Genomic DNA, 24,593 nt, shown 5'->3' with positions numbered 1-24,593 from the left:
TAGATGTGGAGGTCAAGGTCGAGCCCTAGCGCGCTCGTTTGTTTAGTTTTATTTTTATGAATAGTGGACGATCGGCCTTTTGGTGTTGTAAAACCGTTCGTCCTCGACTCTTCTATTTTTCTTCCTGTCGTTCCGTATCTTGGCTCTGTATATTAAGTCGTTCGACCTTTGAACCCTGTTTAGTGTAAGACTGCATGGTTAACTGTTAATTGTAATTAATTCTGAATTATAGTTATTACTGTATTTTGGGATGTTACACATCTAAATACAAGTAAATGCACATTTGTAAATGATTCTAATAATAAAAATTATTAATAATATTAAAAAAAAGTGTCATCTGATATTATCCTTGTGGAAGAATTTTATATTTAAAGTATTTTTTTTAATTACGAATATGTTGTATTTTGGTACTTATTACTTCGAATAATGCTTTAAGCTATAATTTCAAACTTATTTAATATAAATGAATAAATTCATATTTTAAAATACAATATTCTCCACTGAAAATCTTATTTTAAAGAATAGCTTACTAATATACTGTATTTTTTTTAATCTGTCTACTTTGTAATTTTTTTTAAAAGGTAAAAATATGTTTCACGGTAGGTTTTGTAACAAAATTTAAGAATTAAATGTGTTTATTTGTAAACTATTATAAAAAGTTGGATTTTGTTCCTCAATTAAATTATAAAATATTTATTAGTTTTCACACTTTATAAAAGTTAGGAAAAATATTCTACAACAAAACATGTGAAAACTATTTTTCATGTGACAAACAAAGTTATGGATTATATTATAACTTTTAAATGTAAATGATGTTTACCGTATTATTATTAAAATATGGCCCAGTCCATTTCTGAAGACTGGACGACCCAATTACATAGAAGGCCCGCAAGGAGACGTGATATCATTTTGGACAGAGTTGCTGACAGAGAGAGAGACTTCGTTCCAGACAGTAGAGAGAGAAAGAGCCTAGGGCTCTTCAGACGCTTAGAGAGAAAAGAGGGGATGGCGCCTTCCAGAACAACACAGTCGTGGATGTTCAGCAAGAAGATAACAGAACGTGCACGGAGGCTTGGTTAGAGGTAAGAAAAATACACACTTGCTTTTATTTCTGTAATGATATCTGTATATGTCTTTTGTTACAACTACAATAAAAAGGGGGAGAACTCTATTTATAGAGTTCTTTTGGGAAAACCGGGAACAACGAGAATTACAAAACTAAAGGGAACAAATTACTGTCTTTAGACAGTAATTTGTCCGTTTGAGATAAGCTCAATAGCCTCCCCTCAAGCTGGATGGTGTATATTCACCAGTCCAAGCTTGGGAACGATGGATTTGAACCGCACGCGATGGGGAAATTTAGTGAAGATGTCGGCCAACTGTTCATCCGACCAAACAGGGAGAAGACGTAGAAGATTTGCCTGTATTTTTTCACGAACGACGTGACAATCCAGCTCTATGTGCTTGGTTCTTTCGTGAAAGCTCTGGTTATGAGCTATGTGTCGCGCGGATTTGTTGTCACAGTATAGGGCAGGAGTTCCAGCTTCCTGTACTTGAAGGTCTTGTAGGAGATAGTGAACCCACTGTATCTCACATACAGTGGCTGCTAGGGCACGATATTCCGCCTCGGTGGACGATCTGGAAACAGTGCTTTGCTTTTTGGATTTCCACGAAATCAAGGATGATCCAAGGAAAACACAAAACCCTGTAGTGGACCTTCTAGTATTTGGACATGTAGCCCAGTCTGAGTCACTAAAGGCTTTTATGTGAACTGGAGAATCAGCTCCAAAGAACAATCCCTCCGAAGGCTTAGACTTGATGTACCTAAGAACATGTTGTACAGCCCGATAATGATGGTTAGTGGGAGATTTCATAAACTGACTCAATAGATTAATGGAAAAACACAAATCAAGTCTGGTATTGGTGAGATATAGTAACTTCCCTATCAATCTTCGATAGGAGCCAGGATCATCCAAGTAGTTGTCTGTTCGATACAGTGAGCTTATATCACTCAAAAAAGGGGTAGAGGATGGTTTGCATCCCAGCATTCCTGTTTCCTTAAGGATGTCCAATGCATATTTCCTTTGACAAAGGTGTATACCTTTCTTAGATCTAGCCACCTCCAAGCCTAGGAAGTACTTGAGTTCTCCCAGGTTCTTTATTTGAAATTTGTTATGCAACAAAGTCTTTACGTTGTTGATTTCAGTCATGGAGTTTCCAGCCAATATGATGTCATCTACATAGACAAGTAAGGCAGTAAAATCTGTAGAAGGGCCTTTGATAAAGAGAGAATGGTCAGATTTAGACTAAGTATAGTTGATAGAAATGAGAAAAGAAGACAGTTTTTCAAACCATTGCCTACTAGCTTGTTTTAGTCCATACAGTGACTTAGTAAGCCTACAAACCTGACCCTCTCTATGGGTATTGAGACCAGGTGGTGGTTCCATATAAACCTCTTCATTTAAGTCTCCATGTAGAAAAGCATTGTCCACATCAAGTTGATGTAAAAACCAATTATTTGAGGCTGCAAGGGCAATAAGCAGTCTAACAGTAGTGAGTTTGGCAACAGGGGAGAAAGTGTCCAAATAGTCTATCCCTTCTTGTTGAGTGTATCCTTTTGCCACCAGGCGTGCCTTGTGTGTTTCTATAGTACCATCAGCATTGTATTTGGTTTTGTATACCCATCTACATCCAATGGGTTTCTTTCCTGGAGGCAGCTGTGTTAAGTACCAGGTGTCATTGTCTTGTAAGGCCTTGATCTCCCTCTGCATAGCCTCTTCCCACTCGCACATGCCTTTGGCTTCATTATAAGACCGAGGCTCATCATTGGTAGTAATGGCCATAGTATACTGCAAGTGCTTTGTTGTCAAAGAGTTACAGGACAATAGATCAGAAATGGGATAAGGGGTTTTAAAATTATTTTTCACAGATAAGGATTGATTGACCTGATGCTCATAGTCATTGAGATATTCAGGAGTTCTTCTAACCCTGTTAGATCTCCTGCAGCTATGATTTTCTTCACTATTACCAGCATTGTCACTGTTATTGCTCTCAGCAACAGTCTGTTGCGTTTCCCTTTCCTCATTGGCATCCATCTCCATATGTCTTTCATCATCAATAGGGTTGTGACTGCCCAGGAGGTCATTGAGAGACGTGGTTCTACCTTCTCCTCTGTCAGTAACTTCTCTGCTGTCACACTGGTCTTTGTAGGGAAAAATGTCTTCATAAAAGACAACATTTCTGCTTATGAAAAGTTCCTTAGTATGCATGTCAAGAACAACATAGCCTTTGACACCACCTTTGTAACCAAGGAAAACTCCCTTTCTAGCTCTTGGGTCAAGCTTATTTCTACTGTTCTCAAGAGTAGAAGCAAAGCATAGGCACCCAAAAACATTGAGATTCAAATAGGTAGGGGGAACATTATAAACGAGATCATAAGGAGTCTTGTTATTAAGAATGGGGGAAGACAACCTGTTTATTAGGTAAACAGCGTGACTGACAGCATAGGACCAATAGGCATTAGGCATGTTAGATTAAAAAAGAAGACTACGGGTTACATTAAGAATATGTTGGTGTTTTCTCTCCACAACAGAGTTCTGTTCAAGAGTCTCAACACAACTCTTTTGGTGATCAATGCCATACAAATTATACAAATTAACACAGTTAAATTCTGGTCCATTGTCCGACCTAACAGTTTTAATCACTTTATCAAATTGATTTTTAATCTTGATAATAAAATTCTACAATAAATCCCTTGTTTGACCTTTATTGTTCATCAAAAAGACCCAAGTATGTCTACTATAGTAATCAACTATAGTAAGAAAATACTTATGGTCGTGGACAGAAGAAATTGAAAGAGGGCCCCATATGTCACAGTGAACCATTTCGAAGCAATTAGTAGTCAAAGAATTACTTCTAGAAAAAGGTAGTTTATGTTGTTTAGCATAGTGGCAAGCATCACAAACAATATCAGGACCCATTTGCACATAAGGAAACTTTTCACACATCTGTTTCATAGTTTTATGTCCAGGGTGGCCTAACCTATAGTGCCACAAATTTACATCAACATGTTCATGAGAGAAAACAGATTTTGAAATGAAATTTTGGTCCGGATTAGGAAAAGCTTGGAGGTAATAGAGACCTTGGTACTGTTTAGCAGACCCAATCGTCCTTAATGTAGAATTCTCCCTTATCTGACAAAGCTCAAAAGAAAAGGTTAGACTACAGTTTAAGTCCTTGATAAGACTTTGGACAGAAATCAAATTGAAGCAAAAATATGGAATATACAGGACGTTAAAAATGACCAAAACTTTAGAGAATTGGACAGTCCCTGCATGCTCAGTAGTGATAATAGTGTTGTTTGGTAATCTGATAGAAATAGGTTTAATTTTGTAAAAAGTGACAAAATTTCTTTTATCATGGGTCACATGGTCAGTGGCCCCTGTTATATGTGTCATTCAGCCCTTTTAAGAAGCATATTACATGCTCTATTTCTCTGTACTTTAGAGAAATCTTTGAAAGCTCACAGCTACAAGGAATATCACAGGTACAAGTGGGTATAGGTCTAAGAGATTCTAATTCTTCCCAAAGGATTTTTAGATCTGTGAAGAATTGGCTAACACCTCTCTCTCCCTGTTTAATTGAATGGATATCTTGGAGCAAATCAGAAATTTTAAAATAGTCACCTTTAGAGAATCTTTCTTTCAATTTTTCCCACAGTTCTTTGGCTTCTTCAACATATATCACACTTTCTGCAATTTCTGGAGAAAGAGTTTTTATCATCCAGGAGAGAACCATCATATTACATCTCTCCCAAGCATCGAATAAAACCTCACTTCTTTGAGGTTTCTTGATTGACCCATCAATAAACTTGATTTTATTCTTGGAAAGGAGAGCCCTCCTCATGCTTCTGCTCCAAGAAGAGTAATTGTTGTCATTTAGGACTTGAGAGATGAGAGTGAGTCCTGGGTTCTCCCCAGGATGCAAGTAGAAAGGGCTGGCAGGGTTAGAAGATTGATCCATGTGCTCCATATCAGTAGAAAAACGATTTCAAGAAGAAAACAAGAAACAATCCAAGAATTGGCGTTAGACTAGAAAACAGAGGCAGCGGAAACAAAGCAGGTTTTAAACCTGCTCTGATACCATATTAAAATATGGCCCAGTCCATTTCCAAAGACTGGACGACCCAATTACATAGAAGGCCCGCAAGGAGACGTGATATCATTTTGGACAGAGTTGCTGACAGAGAGAGAGAGACTTCGTTCCAGACAGCAGAGAGAGAAAGAGCCTAGGGCTCTTCAGACGCTTAGAGAGAAAAGAGGGGATGACGCCTTCCAGAACAACACAGTCGTGGATGTTCAGCGAGAAGATAACAGAATGTGCACGGAGGCTTGGTCAGAGGTAAAAAAAATACACACTTGCTTTTATTTCTGTAATGATATCTGTATATGTCTTTTGTTACAACTACAATAAAAAGGGGGAGAACTCTATTTATAGAGTTCTTTTGGGAAAACCGGGAACAACGGGAATTACAAAACTAAAGGGAACAAATTACTGTGTTTAGAGAGTAATTTGTCCATTTGAGATAAGCTCAATAATTATATATAAAGTGTAAGATGAAATACTTTACAATTTACTTTAAAAATGAAACAGTCTTTTATAATAATTTAAGGAAAAAAATATTTAATCCAAAATTAAATGTAAACAAAAAAAATATTATCTATAGCATGTTATTACAATGTGGGCTTTGTGGTTATAAGATTTGGTATTTTTAATAATGATGGAATCACTTGTGTTGTGCCTACTTAAGATAAGTAATTTCCTCTTCTTATATTTACAACATATAGCAAAATAAAATATTTGAAAATAAAATTTATATTTACATAATGAAAAAATTTAAAAATATTATTCATATTTTTATTTACCTTTTTATTATTTAAATATACTCGTCCATTTAAGCATACATTTAAAAAAAAAAACCTTCCATATACTTTTCATCTTAAGTCCCACATATACACAGTATACTCATTTCAAGTTTATCATGTACTAATTGTATGATTTTTCATAACTTAGTCAGTCAATTATGGTTCAAATAGTTAACCCACATTTCAGAGAACAAAGCAATGAGCTCGTCCAGCCACCAAACAAGGTGATCAACATGCACCAGCTTGAATAGTCAATCCCAGTTCAAAAAGCAAACTAACGAGTCTGACTAAACATCAAATTGGCTAACTAACCATTCACCAGCATGGAGAGCAAGTCATGGAACTCAACAAGGCATGCACTAGCTTTATCAACTCAAAGAGCAAACTACCAAACCTAAATGATCACCAAACAGAACATCCACCCTTAGAGGGTTACTAGAATAGATTAACCTTTAAACTGATCAACTTAATATTAAAGTATAATTATTCACAATTTAGCTGTAATTAGACAAACTTTAATAAAATTCCTATCATAAAACTTATAAATAAAAGTTTAAAATAAGAAGACATGTACATTAACTATTATATTGATTACTATTTGTCAAATGTTAAAATGATTTTATCTTTTGATTACTTTCTACATGTACAATCGAACAGCATACACAACAAATTCAATAACAAATTACATTATAATACATAATAAAACACCATCAAATTTCTTTCTTCAATATCTTTAATTCAATTAGTTTTACTATTGATAATTCAAATCACACACACCAAAATTAATCATTTAGCACACTGTAACAAATTGGCTAATCACATGTTTTCTTACTTAAAATAACGTGGTTAATAAAAAAAAGCATTTAAAACTCAAATAAGCATTTGAAACTTATTAGACGGAGATTAAAAATATTTTACGGTAAATTAAAGTCACCTAATATTAATCTTAGCTGTGCCGTTAAGGTTTGGTAGGTGGCTAAAGATATAATTTTATTGAAAAAAAATAGATTGACAATGGTGTTGTAGTAGGAAAGGGGCTTCTACCTACGCCATCGTTGAGAAAACTCTTTGCCTTTAATGACCAACTATAAAATTAGGTTCAATCACTTTTATTCATAAACAATCTCCCTGTACTCTTAAAATTCACTGTATGCTCAGAAGTTTGACGAATTTTAAGACTTGTGACTTGGCGTAATCAAATTTGATCTTACTGTTAAGTTTTAATGAATAAACGTAGATAACACAGTGAATATATGAAAAGATGACATACTTATTCAACTATACGAAAGCAACTTTATAAGCTTTACAGACTCTGGACAAAACAGAATAATAACAGAACAAAAATCACTAAACATGACACTAATTTAGGCGAAAATTCAGTCACTAACTAGACCCAGTTAATCCTATAAAATAGGACTGTTTATTGACACATTAAAATAACTAACAATCTCTCTCTTAAGCTTTAGCTTATTTCATTAACTGCAAGTATTCTTGCGTCTAAGTTTTTCAAATTGATCAAGCTTCAAGGCTTTTGTCATAATGTCAACTGCTTGCTCATTTGTATTGCAGTACTTCAATGTGATAACTTGATCATTAACTAAATCTCTGAGAAAGGGGAACCTTACTGCAATATGTTTACTCCTACCATGACAAACAGGATTCTTGGACAGTTGTATAGTAGAACTATTATCACAGAAAATCTCAGTAGTTTCTTTTCTTTCTATTCCAAGATGCTCTAGGATTCGTTTGAGCCAAATACATTGACATGCACAATATGCTGCAGCAATATATTCAGCCTCAGTGGTAGAAAGACTTACCACTGGCTGTTTTTTTGAAGCCTAGGATACTGCTGCAATTCCAATCATAAACACTGAACCAGTAGTGCTTCTCCTATCATCTGAATCCCCTGCATAGTTGTTGTCACTATAGGCAGTGAAACTCATCTTCCTTCCCTTTTGATAAAAGAGACCATGTTCAATAATACCTTTTAAATACCTGAAAAGTCGTTTTATTGCTGCCCAGTGCGACTCCTTGGGATTAGCCCTATACCTACTGAGTAAACTGACTCCAAACATCAAATCTGGTCGTGTCACTGTCAAGTACATGAGACTGCCAATAGCTTGTTTAAACTGTGTAACATCTACTGGAATTCCTGCTTCATCCTTGGATAAAATGGTTTCCGGTACCATGGGATTTTGTACTGAGTTGTTGTCCAACATATTAAAGCGTGCTAGGATATCACGTGCATATTGCCTTTGGCAGATAAAAATACCTGCTTCATTTTGTATGACTTCTATTCCGCAGAAAGTGTTTCATTTTGCCCATATCTGTCATGTCAAACTCCAACTGCATTGAGTGTTTAAACTCTTCACATATAGCTTTGTTATTCCAGTAAATATTAGATCATCCACATACAAGCTAACTATTAAAATACTGCCTTTAACCTGTTTCGTGAACAAGGTGTGTTCACTAGGACAACGTGTAAACCTTTCCTTGGCAAAATATGCTTCAATTTTACTATACCAAGCTCGTGGGGCTTGTTTGAGCCCATATAAAGCCTTCCTCAACTTGTATACTTGTCTTTCTTTGCCTTTCTTGATAAAACCAGCAGGTTGATGAACATAAATTTCTTCTTGAATTTCACCATGCAAGAAAGCACTCTTTACATCAAGTTGGAACACTTCCCACGCATTCTGAGCAGCCACAACTAACAACACTCTTACTGTATCAAGTCTAGCAACAGGAGCAAAGACTTCTGTGTAGTTGATGCCATATTGTTGAGCATATCCTTTTGCTACTAATCGGGCTTTATATTTATCCACCTGTCCTTTTTCATTGAGCTTTGTTTTGAAAACCCATTTCACACCTATGGGTATCACTCCTTCAGGTGGATCAACTAGATCCCATGTGTTATTTCTTTCAATTGCTTTCATCTCTGTGTCCATGGCCTCCTTCCATTTTTGACTTGTACTAGCTTCCTCAAAAGTTTGAGGATCCTTACAATCGGTCGTCAACATTGCTAGCAAGTTCTCCTCTTCTGCAAGCAAATTGGTTTCATAATCTGTCATCCACAAAGGTTGGCGTCGAGTCCTTGGTGCCCTCCCTTCAACTGGAGGATCAGTGGATTCAAAAACAGAAGTTGATTAAGACAATTCTGAATTATTATTTCTACCTCTAGGTGTAATAATTTGAGGTGTAGAATCAACATTGTCACTCCCTTCTTCATCTAGACTCTCCATATCAAGAGTAGGAGGTGTACTCTCAATTATTACCTTGTGCCAACTCTAGCCTTTGTCTTCTTCAAAGACCACATCCCTTCTTACAATTACCTTCTTTGAAATGGGATCAAAGAGTTTGTAAGCTTTTGCTTCATCACTCACGCCCAAGAGAACACATGTGTGACTCTTGTCATCTAATTTGCTTCTCTTTTGATCTGGAATATGAACGTGTGCAATACATCCAAATGTTCGGAAGTAATCAACACGAGGTTTTATTCCACTCCATACCTCTTCCGGAGTTCCATGATCTATGGCAGTAGTGGGACTTTGATTTTGGACTTTGGAACTTGTTTTTCATGAAGCACAGATCGTACTGCATTCATAATGGTGCGATTCTTGCGCTCGGTAACTCCATTCTGTTGAGGAGTGTAAGCAGCTGTCAGTTGTCTAGAAATACCATGTTGAGTGCAAAAATCAGAGAACTCCTTGGATGTGAATTCCCCTCCTCTGTCAGTTCTCAAACAAGCAATATGAGTGCCAGCTTCCTTTTCAACAAATGCTTTGAAACTCTTGAACATATTAAAAGTTTCGGATTTTTCATGCAAAAAATATACCCATGTCTTACGAGAATAATCATCAACAAAACTTAATATGTACCGTTTGCGGCTGTTTGAAATAGGTGTGATCGGACCACATACATCAGCATGAACTAACTGTAGTTTAGTTGATGCACGCCAAGAACTTAACTTGGGTATGGTATCACGGTGTTGCTTGCCGACAAGACATGTAGTGCATACAGTTGTAGAAATTTTCAAGGAAGGTAGCCCGATTACCATTTACTTTTGTGCAAGTGTATTGAGTCCTTTAAAATTGAGATTACCAAATCGTCTATGCCATAATTGTGTTTCTTGTTCTGAGATATCTTCCACTTGGAAACACTGAGAATGTTGAGAAAACATTGAGGCTGACAAACAGAACATTCGGTTCCTTTGTATGGTAGTGTGAATGATCAATCATTTATCTGGATGAAATATTTTGCACGCACCATGTTGGATCAGAATGGTAAGTCCTTTCTCTTAAAGTTGTCCCAAACTTAAAAGATTGGTTTTAAGTTCGGGAACATAATAAACATCAGAAATAACGTGAGCAATATTATTGATATGAACCCGAATGCTTCCTTTTGCAGTTACCTCCATTCTTGTATCATTACCGAGCTTGACAATTTTATGGAGTCCTTCTTCATGTATTTCTGTGAACCAATGTTTATTTCCTGTCATATGGTTACTGCAACCAGAATCCAAAAACCAATCCTCCATCTGAACAGAATGTGTCACCTCTTCATATGCGACCAACAAAATATCTTCCTCGACTTCGGTTTCTTCAAATGTTGTGTAATGGGTTTGTTTCTCGACACTAGGGCACTCATACTGAAAATGTCCTAGCCTATGGCAGTGAAAACATTCAATGAGTGCCTTGTTGAAAGGTTGTCTTCCATGGCCTCTCCCACGCCCACGGTTACTGCATCCACGACCTGCTCTCGCTCTATCATCATGCGTAACTTTCAAGACTTGTTCCTCTGGTTGAAAATTCTGCATTCGTTGTTCATGGACGAGTAAGCTGCCATGAAGGTCATCAAGACTCAGAGAATTCAAGTCATTTGACTCCTCGATAGAACATACTACATAGTTGAAATTTGTGGTTAAAGATCTGAGTATCTTGCTAACCACTGTGCTGGAATCCATTACTTCACCATTAGATTTCATTTTGTTAACCATAGTGAGTGTGCGCCCAAGGTAATTGTGAATCTTCTCGCCATCCTTCATCATCAATAGTTCGAACTCACGTCGAAGTGCTTGAAGTTGAGTACGTTTGACCCTTGTTGATCTCTGATATTTTTGTTGCATGGATCTCCAGATTTTCTGTGACGTGCTTTTGTCTAGCATTGTTTCAAGAATTTCTCGATCAATAGCTTGAAACAAAAATTCTTCACCTTCAGATCCTTTAGTTGTGCTTCAGTGACACTCTTCCTCTCTGCCTCAGTGGGTGTTGCACCAAGTGTTGGTATTCCACTTTCCACTAGCTACCATAGTTCTTTGCTACGTAGAAAATTTTTCATAGTCATGGACCAAAAATCATAAAGTCCATCAAACTTTGGAATGACTGGTTGAACAAATTTATGGGGTAGTCATGACTTTACACTAACTGTATCGATGTTGCAGTCTAGATCTGGATGCTCTCTTTACTCACCCTGGATCAGGCCCCTTGCGGAGCTCTGATACCAAATGTTAAGTTTTAATGAATAAACGTAGATAACACAGTGAATATGTAAAAAGATTACATACTTATTCAACTATACGAAAGCAACTTTATAAGCTTTACAGACTCAAAACAGAATAATAACAAAACAAAAATCACTAAACTGCATGACACTAATTTAGACGAAAATTCAGCCACTGACTAGACCCAATCAATCCTATAAAATAGGACTGTTTATTTACACATTAAAATAACTAACAATCTAATATGAATGTTTTTCTCTATTCTTCTATTTTAAAAGTGAATAAGTATAGACTCTAGGTTTGACTTATCAGTGTAGGTTGTATTATGTTTTTGCTACATTTACTATCTTCCCATCGTATTTTATGTATTGTTTAAAGTGTTATAATTTATCTTTAAGAATGTTTTGGTGGGTTAAGAAAGAATTATTTATATACGTTATCTTTTTATTTAATTTTTAAGTAATATTAAAATCCTCTTTTTGGTTTTCAGAATGAATATTCGGACTTTTAATCAGTTCAAGATAATATAATTAAAATCAACCATGATATTTAAAATATTATCCATTTTGAATTGATACCACTTGCTTAGGTCGCGTAAATAAACAGAACGAAAACTTATTTAAAATATTTAAATAAGTTTTCTCTTACCATATAAAAAGAAAACTTATTAAGTAAACTGTATTCACAACACTATGAATGAAAGATCATTTTTCTCTAAATTGATATCTCTACTCAAATTTCCATTGAAACATCTAATTCTATACTACTATATTAAAATATAATTTTTTTTTAAAACAAGATACTCATTGAACAATATCGTTATATTTAAACTTAAAATATATTAGTACTTAATCTATCATTCTTAAAGTCTGTCACTGAGTATTACTTTTAATATTTTAAATTTTAAAAGTTGTAAATATAATACGTGATTTTTAAGAATTGAATTTATAATTGATTTATTTTTATCTAAATTCATAAAATATCATATAATTTATATATTTATGTAATTTACTATCTAAATAATACATGCTATACGAAAAGTCACATTTGTTCAGCAGAGTGTCTCCACTCCGCTGCATCCGAAACTACGAACACTGATTGCACCCGTTCCGTTCTCTCTTTGATCACTCTCTAAGTAAGCATTACCTCGGACACGTTGATGTGTGTCGGAAAGCCAGGAAGGAAGACACATACTCCCACGAACAATGTCAGTGTCGTTCTCTTCAACTTCGCTTCCGTTCTCCGAATCTTCATTCGCATTCCAAAGACATCCACGTCTTTGCTCTAATCCACTCACAGTACGTTTCTTTTTCTCTTTCGAAATCTAAACTTGATGCTCCAATTGCCCTGTGAGTGGTTAAATTAAACATTGTTGCAGGTTGCATCAAATAACTTCCACTCAGTAACTTGCGGTGGTCGTCTTGCACTGAATGTTGGAGGCACAAGCTTGTGTCGAAGATTTCGTGGCTTCAAACTGTGGGTACTTGAGAGACTCAACTTTCAATTTCAGTCACCAAAGCAACCTAAGAATAGAATTCGCATCGAAAATAATTTGGAAAATTCGGGTTTATCAAATGAAAAGGGACCAGTTTCTGATTCATCCTCGATTCTCCATGCTCCTGATGGTGTGTTGGCTTCTAATTTACCATTATTCACTTCTCTTCTTATTTTGGCGCCCGTGTGATTAACTGTCTTAAAATTTGCAACATGTTTTTTCATGATATTTGTTCCCACAGGTATGGTCACTTCCATGGAGTATCCTTCTTTGCTGCAGACAGGTTTGTCTGCTACTCCCATGGATGTTAGCGGGAAACCCTCACTTTGCATTTCTGTCATAGGAGCCACCGGTGAGCTGGCAAAGAGTAAGATTTTCCCTGCTTTATTTGCCCTCTACTACAGTGGCTTTCTTCCTGAGGTACAACATCTTTTATTGCCTCCTTTGTAATTTTTAAGATTGTTGTTTCAGCTGTCCATAACCATGACGCACCTGATAGTGAGTGGGCTAAACTGTAATCACCAGTACTGTAACACGGTCTTAGATTCTAGGCCTAACTTGCATTTATAAAACTTTATTTACTCTTGCTTATCTCACATTATTTCCGTTCAATCTGAGACTTGAATTTTTTTTTTCTTTCCACGACAGAATCCCTTTTTGTTGAAAATGAATACCATTGTTAATAACATTATATATTGGATTTTGGTATGAAATTTTATTCCACTTTTTTTTTTTCTACAATGAAGAAATTGGAACATATCAAAACTACTAATTTCTAGTGAATCTTACCTTTTTCCCAATTGTAAAACTATTAAATTCAAATTGCCATATCTGCAGAATGTAGGCATTTTTGGGTATTCGAGGAAGGATATAACGGATGAAGACCTGCGATCTATTATAGCTTCAACATTAACATGCCGAGTTGATCATCAGTATGATTTTCCTATTGCTTCCTAAATTATTAGTTTCTGTCTTGTTTTCTGTCCATGGACAAATCTTTAGCACTGAATTTTACACTCGTCAACTTGGGAAACTGCTTGCCGAGTCATGATTTACGAAAACTTAATCCTAACTTATATAGCAGAAAAATCTCCTGGAAGTTTACTTTTCACGTAAACATTTTGTGTCTAGTTGTCTAATTCCATATATGTAATTACATTGGTTAATTTCCCTTGAACCTTAAAAGTTATACGTCTTTCTCGCTTGAGAGTTGAGAATAAAAGAATAATGTCTAGTTGCATTTATTTCCCATTGTCCTATTATTCTATGGTATTCTAGCTTGTTGACTAATGTGAAATGCAAAAACTCAGAGAGAATTGTGCGGACAAATTAGATGCTTTCCTTCGTAGAACATATCATATTAATGGAGGCTGTGACAATAAATATGGGATGTCCATGCTGAATGCCCGAATGGAGCAAATTGAGGTAACTTTGGATAAATTTCACCGGGATATAAGAGAGTTCTTTTTTGTCTGAAATGAGTTCCTGTAAACTCTTTCACAAATTGTATATCCTTTGGTATCTGATTGTGTTACAGCTTATTGTCTACCTCAGGGAGGATCCAAAACCAACAGGATATTCTACCTTTCTGTGCCACAAGAAGCAGTTTTAGATGTTACGGCTTGTCTTTCTAGCAGTGCTCAGACTCAAAAGGGATGGAATCGCATAATATTTGAGAAGCCATTTGGCTTTGATGCACTTTCTTCCTATAGGATGACACAATATCTTCTTTCAAACTTTGAGGAAAAGCAAATATATAGGTATTTGTTGTTTCCCTCTCTCCTCACCTATCAGCTCATGCACGCAACAGACTAAAGTATTGTTACATAAATTAATGATTCATGTTACTCTGTTTCTAGGATTGATCATCTTCTAGGAAGGAATCTCATTGAAAATCTCACAGTTTTAAGGTTTTCAAATCTAGTTTTTGAGCCACTTTGGAGTCGTACTTACATAGACAATCTACAGGTCAGTGTCCCTCATTTAATCTGATTTAGCATGCCTTGATTTCTGCATTTTCTGTGTAAATTAAAATGCCTTTTATTTAATTTAATGGTTGTAATCAAATTGGTTTTTTAAATCACTGTAGGTCATTTTATCAGAGGACCTGACCAAGCATCTAGGAAGGTGATCTTAGTGACCATGGTGTCATTTGAGTGAATATAATGCGATGCATCATTCTTTATTGAATATGCATGGACAACTTTTTCCTCCACCAGTAGATGTTTATTATATAATTCTACTTGGTCCTCTATTACCTATGCAGATATTTCAGTGGCTATGGGATTATCCGTGATATTGTTCATAGTCACATTCTCCAGACAATTGCATTGCTTGCAATGGAACCACCAGTAAGCCTTGATGGAGAAGATATTCGAAATGAAAAGGTACTCCACAGATTACGGATTATAAGCTCCATAACACACCTTATGTTTACGTTCTGCAAGGCCAAGTCAATTAAGAAATAAAGAGTACCCAAAATATCGTGTTAAGAAGATTAATGTCATCATCTATTGGCATCAATATGAAAATTTGATTGCAATTCTTATTTTAAAGAGAGTATGAACAATTCAGTCTCAAAATATTCACTCAAATTCGGATTCTTATTATAAGTTGAATTTTATTGCAACTCAAACTATTGTGTGAGGCTCATAAAAATAGGGTATGAGGTTCATACGATTTTTGCGGTTAAAATCAATCAATGATTTAGGTTGCATTAAGAGGTATGTTAACATACTTCTCTTATTATAAGTTGAATTTTATTGTGACTCAAACTATTGTGTGAGGCTCATAAAAATAGGGTATGAGGTTCATACGATTTTTGCGGTTAAAATCAATCAATAATTTAGGTTGCATTAAGAGGTATGTTAACATACTTCTCTTGTTTGTTTAATTAAGTAAATTAGAAAATATATTTTCTTGACTTTTATAATAACTACCTTAACAATCATATAGACGATTTTTTTAATTAGCTGATACTTTACATTAAACATATTTACACTGACAGAGCATATGTATGAAATTCTAAATGAAATGAGAAGGAATTTGATTTCAATGTTTTCATGCTTGGATAAACTGTAGTTAGATTTCTTTCAAACTCAATTTAAAGGATGGTTGAACTACAAGTTGTAAGTTAATACCCAATCTTTCTGTCAATTTTGATTGTTGATTTCCTTAGATTGGTCATAATTTAAGAAGGCTAGAATAGGTAAGATGTGATTCGAAAATGATTACAGCTTCTGGTAGACATGATGATTGATGCATTGTCATACAATTTCCAATTGTAAGGGTGATCATCCAATTATTTCATATAGGGCATGTTCAAAAAAGCATTAAAAATAGAACTGATCATTCAATGAGAGAAGAAGCTTGAATTCAATCCAAACCTAAATTACATCTAATTCATAACTAAGATCCATTTTGATCCTAGGTTGAGAAATTCAACTAAACATGATGAAAGAAAAACTGAAGGAAACTAAGTGAAGTCCATTTGCTAAAATTCAAGGCCTGTCTTTCTTCTAATAGTAAGAACTTTTGTGGGAACTATGGGAAATGGGAGTTTGTTAAGACAGTTAGGATAGTAATTAGTGAGTTAGGGTGTTAATGAGTTAAATAAATATCAGGATGTGAGGACAAAGGATTCATTCTATCTTGTATTAGTTGTAAATTGAAGATTAGAAATTTGAAACATGCAGGCACCTAAGATGACCATTTTTCTCAGGTGTGCACCAGCACTCAGGTGCAAGACACGTCTGACTATCAAGTATTCTGAGTAATGGGTATTTTCCCACTGTGCACGGGCAAAGTAGTGAGTCTAAAACATACTTAACTATATTCTAACAAAAATGTACTAATACTTTATTAATATTTGTTAAGGAGTAAGGACAACTTTTTGTCTAGCTATTATTGTTGTTTGTTACAAATGACAGCTTGAAAGATGCATTATTTCCTCATTATCGCTTAGGTGTTTTGGTAACAACCTTCTTTTTCAGGTTAAGGTTTTGAGGTCAATTCGAAAATTGGAGCCTAAGGATGTCATTCTTGGGCAATATAGAGCAAGTGGTGGAGCCAAAGTTGATACATGCTTAAATGGTCTGACACCTACTTATTTTGCTGCTGCACTATACATTGACAATGCACGATGGGATGGTGTGCCATTTTTTATTAAAACAGGCTTGGGACTCATCAAACACCAGTAAAATCATCATCTTCTGCGTTAATTTTCTTTAGATATATACTTTTTATGCACGAAAATTACATATTTATATTCCTTGACATGAATATCCTTCTTCCAGTCATTTCTCGTCATTCCAATTTATAAAAAGAAAAAAAATCTCCTTATTCCCGAGTTTGGATTTTAGCTTGTTAGAGAATATTGATCTTGCAACAACTATGAAATTTCCAATTCTGAAAAGGAATAATAAAGTGAAAAAGGGAAGTTCAAGATCAGTCTGAGAAAGACTGATGGATAGTACATGATCACTTCTTCCCCAGGCCCATGTCTTAAACTTGTACTCAAAGGAAATATTGAAGATCTAAGAGTTGCTTATGATTATGTTTGAATTTAACCAATCCATTAAATGTATAATTTATAAGCTTATGTAGAATAGGTCTGAAAATTATTTCCCGAAATGTATTACTTTGTGACCCATGTTAGAAAATATGCTAATGCAGAATGGAGATACGGATACAATTTCGAAATGTTCCGGGTAATGTGTACCGTGAGTGCATGGGGCATAACATGGACCGTGCTGTGAATGAGCTCATTCTCCGTGATGTTCCTGATGAAGCTATTTTGGTGAGAGTTAACAACAAGGTTCCAGGACTAGGCTTGCAACTGGACTCTTCAGAACTAAATTTGCTTTACAAGGACAAGTAAGCACTTAAATGTTGGACTATTTGTGTGCGTCAAAGTTCGACAAAGTGATGCGAGTTGCTAACCTTTCCTTCATGTTACATTGATTATTAATGTTAAAGGTACAACATGGAGGTTCCAGATTCGTATGAGCAACTTCTTCTTGATGTCATTGATGGGGACAACCATTTGTTCATGAGAAGTGATGAACTGGAAGCAGCATGGAACATTCTAACTCCAATTCTGAATGAGATAGACAAAGAAAACATATCAGTGGAGCTTTATGAGATGGGGGGTCGAGGTCCTGTTGGGGCATACTACCTTTGGGCAAAACATGGGGTCCGTTGGGTAGAGGATTAATAACAACTTCCCTCCTTGTTTTGTTTAGATTTAATTAATCTTTTTCATACTTAAAAACTCTGTTTTATGTCTCTCTACACAAAATTTTAATGTTTTAGTCACTTATGTTGGCTTTTTGACAGTGTAAAACTGTCGCAAAATGAAAACATGAAAGACGAAAACACAAGACTTGGGACTGAGTCGAAATTTTTTATATGGACCAAAATGTTTGTTAATATTTTTTAGTCTTATAACAGGTACTTGTATTTTGTTACCTACCCCACAAGGACGATCTAGACCGTGTTAAGGATTTTGAAATAAACTTCAACTGTTGAACATTTTCTTGTTGACAATTGCACATGTTCTTGAAAGAGAAAAATTAAACTAGTCCAAGAAAAACAATGAGATGGAAAGCAAAGCAAGGAGAACAAGTGACCAACAAACATATATGTTTATATATATTCAGCATTGAACACATTTTACTGATTAATTTTTGAAGTAAAATAAAATATTTCATCTTTTGTTGAAGTTCAAAGTTGATTATCCACTATATTTATGATCTTTGTTTGAATTATTGTTTTTTCTAACCATTAAAGCACTTTCTTTACTGTCAAGATTTTCTTGTTTTATTAGAAAAGCACATGGATGATTCTTGCTTCCATTCCATGGAGCCATAATGAGTATGGGCTGCATGCATCCACCATCCTTACATGTTTCGTCTTCATCTTAATGATGAATATATTATATAGTATATAATATATTTTTAACATATTTTTTTTATTGACTGAAGTTTATTCAAAGTTATAAATTTCGTTTCACTTGTTATTTTAAAGTTTTCATTAAAACGATAGTAAAATATATTAAAAATTAATTACTGACACAACTCTTAAACTATTGAGTCAAGTCGTCTTAGAATAAGCCTATCGTATATAATTGTGATTTGTTTCCTTAGAAAAAACGTATGGGCAAAAGTTCAATTTGGTCCCACGCAGAATTGAAATTGGTCCACTCAACAAAAAAAGAAAATAATAAGGAAGATTTGTTCTTTGCTTTTCCCCATATAGAATTCACAAATTAATAAAATCCAAGTTGCAAACATGACTAAATAAAGCATCTGATAGGAACTAGTGTAGTAAGGCCGTTCATTAAAAAATTTATAATTAAAATGTTTTTATCCTCGAAACTGTTATTTTATTTTCTTAAAAAGTAATTTTCCTTAATAAACAATTTTTTTTTACTTAGTGCCCTCAATTAACTGCTAACACTTTCCTTACATAAACAGGACAAAAGGTAAACATTTAAAAAAAAAATCACTACGTAATAAAACTTCAATCTTTACTTGTCCTTTATATTATAAAAATATCAAATTATAGTTTTTTATGGTCAAACTTTTGTTTCGATTAGCAATAATACCAAAAATACTCAAGACATTACATCTAAAATTGTTCAAATAAATGTCATTTTTAACGTGCGCATGAGATGATAAATTATGAAAAATAATTTCAAATCTTGTTGTAAGAAGATACACATAAAGTTAAATAAAGAAAGCATTACATGCTGTAACACTGTTTATGTTTCTTAACATATCTTTTCATGTAATTGTTTTTTATTAAACATGATTACAAAGATTAAGTAGTTGGACTTACTCTATTAAGAACCTGATTTCAAACCTGATTATAAACAATAATACATCGTTGGGTCCAGACACGCATCATTAATTCAGATAAGTTTTCCATATGATATGTTTTTTATGGGGTCCATATCCATTTTCATATGTTCACCAACCTAAATTATTCTTCAGGGAATATTTCTCTCTCTAATAAAACAAAATTATTAACTTTTTTTTTTATCACATTTCTTTTTTCAATTTAGATTATTGATTTAATATGTGATTTCTCACTAATCCAACAAATTCATGTGCATAAAAAAATAAACACATTTTTTGTACCACATAAATAAATTTCATAACATATATAACTATTTAATACTTTTTATACTATAAATTGTGAATTTTCCTTTATAAATTAATATATATTGACATATATAATTAAATTGATTATTATTATCTTAAAAGCAGACGTATTTTTTAAAAGAAGCCACGAGAAAACACAGTATTATCGAGGTGGAAATGTGGAAATATTACATCATGGGATGACGTACAGAGAGATGCATCTACATGCTTATTCTTTCTATCAAAGTCTCTTTTCCACACATACATGCATCGTCCAATATATTTCAATTTTGAAAAACTTTAAAACAAAATGACAATTTTAAAAATTTGACAAATTTATAAATTCTGATTGTAGTGAAATTGAAATCATATATTTTTTTGGCTCCAATTATTAAAAAATCGAGATTAAAAATATGTGTAAAAATTTCAAATTTTTTTAAAATTATAATTACATTTAATTATTTTATTTGAAATAAGAGATTCAGTCTCAGTTTTAGAATAATTAAGACCATATCTATATATGATTTTAGTTATATCAAAACTAAAGTTAAAATGTATGTCAAAACCATCAAAAAAGAAAATATATTTATTTAAATAATTTATCTAAGGAAGCATGTATGGTTTCAATTGTTAGAAAACCTTCTATAACTTCAGTTTTCCAGACTCAATGTTATAAAATTAAACAAATTTTTAAAATTGTCACTCTCATTATTTAAATAATTTATATGAGAGAATAAATAATTTATATGAGAAAGGAGATGTAACATCGATTATTAGAGAACAAAGGTCACATATTTTATGGTTTTAGTTTTTTCATACCCAAAGCCATAAAATTGAACAAATTTTTAAAACTATCATTTTTATTATTTAAATATTTTATCTGAGTTTTGGTTTTCAAATAATGAAGTCACATAATCTTATGATTTCGGTTTATACTAGCAAATAATTTAGACTCACCGAATCAACCTTATCAATATGGTCTCAAACCATCAAATAATTTAGACTAATTATAAAAATGGGTTAAATGTGTTTTTGATTGCTTAACTTTTAATCAAAATTGAAATTAGTCATTCTTCAAAATTTTGATACAATTTAATTCTACAACTTTAAAAATGTATCAATTTAGTTCTTTTAACTAAATTTTGTTAAAATTATTTAATGTTTCAAATGTATTTTATAATAACATTTAAGTTGTTTACATCATTTGACCTATTTTTATCTTAACATTAGCTGAAAAACATGTTTGAAATGTCAAATAAACTTAGTAAACTTTAGTTAAAAGAACTAAACTAAAAACACTTCCTAACTTAAGAAACTAAATTGAATAAAAATTTTAAAATATAAACTAATTTTAATTTTCACTAAAAAAATAAAAGATCAAAAATATATTTAATCCTGAAAAATTGATTAACCTTACCAAGATTTTTACTAAATCAATTTTCACATTTAACTGTGTAGATTGTAAATTTGTAAATTTTGTAATTCAGGATACCAATTGTCTTGTGTATATTGATCTTATCCTGAACATTAATGGAGATTAAGAAGAAATTCACAATTTTGAATTGCGAGATTTTTGGCAAGGTTCAAGATTGAGTTAATTCTTTGATGCGAAGGAGATTCAGTCTTCCTTTGATTATGGTACTGTTAATTATCATGTCAATCTTGAGGAGACAGTAACACTGAATATTTTCACAAGATTGGTAAGATTAAACCAAGAATACTCTTTTATGTTGTTTTAGTGAGAGAAAAACTTTCAATTTTATTTTTGTATCTTTTCTTTTAAATTCATCAATGCAATTTTATAACTTTTGACCGTCAATGAAAAAATTGAATTAACAATCTTTTTTACTTTTTTCTTTTAACTTTATCATTAAACTAATCTTAAGAGCGTTGTTGGTCTTGTTCCTAAAGTACACGATGGAGAATTTTAAACCAATTTAATTAGCTAACTTGAAGCTTAAGATCTTTGGAGGTTGGTCAGTCAATTTTCTGACAAATAGTAATGATAAAGAAAATAGATAGATATATTAGACGAATGAAAATAGATATCGGAGGGCATTAGTGTCAATCCAATAATGTGGGTAGTAAATAAAATAACACGCTAGTATTGACCTCTCTTGTGAGTCAATTAACACGGTTTGAGTTCATTGAATTCATTGAGCAATTTCCATGGTTCTTGTTGACTATAGCAAGTTCTTGTCAGATCTCAGCTTACAGTGAGGCCTATTAATTATTTTGGGTCCAATTCTTATTCAAGCTCTTCTTCACTTTGGCTCTTTCTGCTGCTATTGTTCATCATCATCATCATCATCATCTTCCAATATATGACATGACGTTCTCAAACTTCTTTTTCCGTTTCTCTCGTGTTTCTTTTTCTGTTAATGCATGTCTGTACAGGGAACAAGCACCATAGTTTTCTCCGTACCAGTTCCTCTTGTTTTTTAATTTCCCCTTTAACATCTAAAACAGCTTTTGCGTCAATTTGTTATACGTTGATTTAAGGAGCATGGAGGGAGAAAGAAGGAAGAGAAAAATAGAAAATGAAGAAGAAAACGAGGAGCAGAAGATTGAAAGGTTCTTTGCCTTGATAAAGAGGACAAAAGATGTTCGGGATCGATTCTACAAGGAGACTACTAAGCAAATGGATGGAGAAAGGGAAAGGAGTATCTGGAACCCAAAGTTTGAAGTTGAAGACTTCATTGATTCTGGACAAAAAATGCCGGAGACTGGTAAAGTTTCAGGTTCTCATCATCATGATCTTGCAGGTCCTTCACACAAAGAGCTCGTACTCGAAAAGAAAGAAGATTTGCAGGATGCAACACGATTGGTTCAGGCTGAGGAAGATAATGGTGAAGAGAAAGACAAAAGAAGTGAGCATTTAGACTTAAATCTTTCGTTATAAAATTATAATTATATGCATATATATCTGATGAACTGGTATGGAGTATGATCCAATGACTATGATATTCTGACAACCTTAAACACTGTATTTAACCCAGTTTTTGGTGGCTACCTGATGATGATCATGATGATTTTGACCCTGTACTTGTTATGCATTGAATTGAAAAGAAGGAAGAAGTTACCATCTTTATTAATATCTTTTTTCACAAGAGTTGAACATCTAAAGTTATCGTGCTTGGTAAATTGCGAACACAGATTTTCGTCGTATCTCTTCTGCGGACTGAAGTGCGTATAATTAATTCGGAGAACAAAAATAATATATATAAATATATATATTATGAAAATATTATATAAAAATATCAGTGTTAATATATCTTTGCCATCGTTTGGAACCATGAATTCAATTTCTTCATCTGTCTAATCAGCCAAAGTTTTGTTCGTGTACTCATTTATCTTTTTCAAAAGTTGACTGCACATTAATTGTTTTTTTTTGTTCGATTCTTAAATATTTGTATTTTCATAAATAAGAAATAACTAACTTTATGCTAATTGTCAAAATAATAATAATGAAGATTAACATTAACTCGAGAAAAGAGAGAAATGGTATTTCATACTACTTAAATAAGTAACTGTGTCCTTCTTTTTATCAGCAAAATAAATAACTATGTCTATTTGATATTGTTTTGAATTTTATATTTTTTAAAAATATTCTGTAAAATAATTAGGAAAACTCTAGTCGTATGTGTGGACATTTTAAAGGGTAAAGTTGGATAGTTTAGTTAAATAGAGATGTAATTAATATTACTTTCCGTTATGCCTTAGAATTAGATTCATTGTACACAAATCTTGATAAACTTGTTGAATCACTAAATGTGTTAATTCACGTCTTATTATACTGCATAGGTCGAATCAAATTTCATCCTAGAGATTTTTTTTTTAAAATAACCATCATCCAATTCAATATTTATTGAACTCTAAAATAGTTACTACTGATAAAAAAAATAAAAAAAGCTCCACAATGACTGTATTCGTGAATAAAATTTATAAGTATATTGAGTTTAATTTTTTTAATAGATATATGCTAATAATAAGCCCAAACATTTTAATTACTTATTTGATATTTGATAGATACCCACTACTTATTATTAATCATTTTGATTTAATATTTTTTAAATTATTTAATTAAAATAAAATTATTAATAAGATAAAATTTAATGATTAAAAAATATTTACAATTTGATTTTATCAATTCATATTTTTCGATTAAAATTATGAAATTAAACTTATTTGTGAAGAGATTAAATTTGTTTAAGCTCATACCATTTTTCAGTTTGTTATTAGAAAAATTAATTTTACTTTTTAAACATAAATAATCATTTAAACTTTTTTCTATACATAAATAGTTTATGTGTTTCATATAATATTAAATAAATAATAATAATTTTTTATTTATTTTAGAGTTAGTGAAAATAAAAATTATTTTTTACATGTATTAAAATTAAAAAGTAAGTTTAAAAATAATTCATCCTTGTAAAACTAACTTATAAAAAGAAAATGTCTTTTTAACAATTTTTTTGATAATTTTTTTACAATAACCTACCTGGTAGCGTGTGATTGGTCCATTTTAAATA

The 24,593-nt window shown here is 33.0% G+C and overlaps 2 protein-coding genes across 4 annotated transcripts; both read left to right on the top strand.

Annotated features, from left to right (window-relative positions):
- The first annotated feature begins 5,276 nt into the window (after positions 1 to 5,276).
- On the top strand, positions 5,277 to 18,348 carry LOC108329566 (inactive glucose-6-phosphate 1-dehydrogenase 4, chloroplastic). Of its 2 annotated transcripts, none has more exons than XM_017563825.2 (13): positions 5,277 to 5,400; positions 12,480 to 12,719; positions 12,800 to 13,046; positions 13,158 to 13,336; positions 13,754 to 13,848; positions 14,227 to 14,341; positions 14,471 to 14,676; positions 14,776 to 14,884; positions 15,006 to 15,043; positions 15,183 to 15,303; positions 16,909 to 17,111; positions 17,591 to 17,791; positions 17,894 to 18,348. In XM_017563825.2, exons 2-13 carry the CDS (start codon positions 12,627 to 12,629, stop codon positions 18,129 to 18,131), a joined length of 1,845 nt encoding a protein of 614 aa, XP_017419314.1. In that variant the 5' UTR covers positions 5,277 to 5,400; positions 12,480 to 12,626; the 3' UTR covers positions 18,132 to 18,348. The 2 variants fall into 2 exon arrangements, with proteins under 2 accessions (XP_017419314.1, XP_052729638.1); XM_052873678.1 differs by having other exon boundaries at positions 5,281 to 5,400; positions 12,558 to 12,719.
- A 3,845-nt stretch (positions 18,349 to 22,193) lies between these two features.
- Positions 22,194 to 23,287, top strand: LOC108328570 (protein NIM1-INTERACTING 1). 2 transcript variants are annotated; one of them, XM_017562449.2, is made up of 2 exons: positions 22,194 to 22,931; positions 23,061 to 23,287. In XM_017562449.2, the coding sequence occupies exons 1-2, from the start codon at positions 22,568 to 22,570 to the stop codon at positions 23,255 to 23,257; spliced, it is 561 nt and encodes a 186-aa protein (XP_017417938.1). In that variant the 5' UTR covers positions 22,194 to 22,567; the 3' UTR covers positions 23,258 to 23,287. The 2 variants fall into 2 exon arrangements, with proteins under 2 accessions (XP_017417938.1, XP_017417939.1); XM_017562450.2 differs by having other exon boundaries at positions 22,194 to 23,158.
- The last annotated feature ends 1,306 nt before the right edge of the window (positions 23,288 to 24,593 follow it).

The sequence above is a fragment of the Vigna angularis genome, chromosome 2 (assembly GCF_016808095.1).
Source record: "Vigna angularis cultivar LongXiaoDou No.4 chromosome 2, ASM1680809v1, whole genome shotgun sequence".
Lineage (NCBI taxonomy): Eukaryota > Viridiplantae > Streptophyta > Magnoliopsida > Fabales > Fabaceae > Vigna > Vigna angularis.
This window is presented reverse-complemented; position numbering and strand designations above follow the sequence as displayed.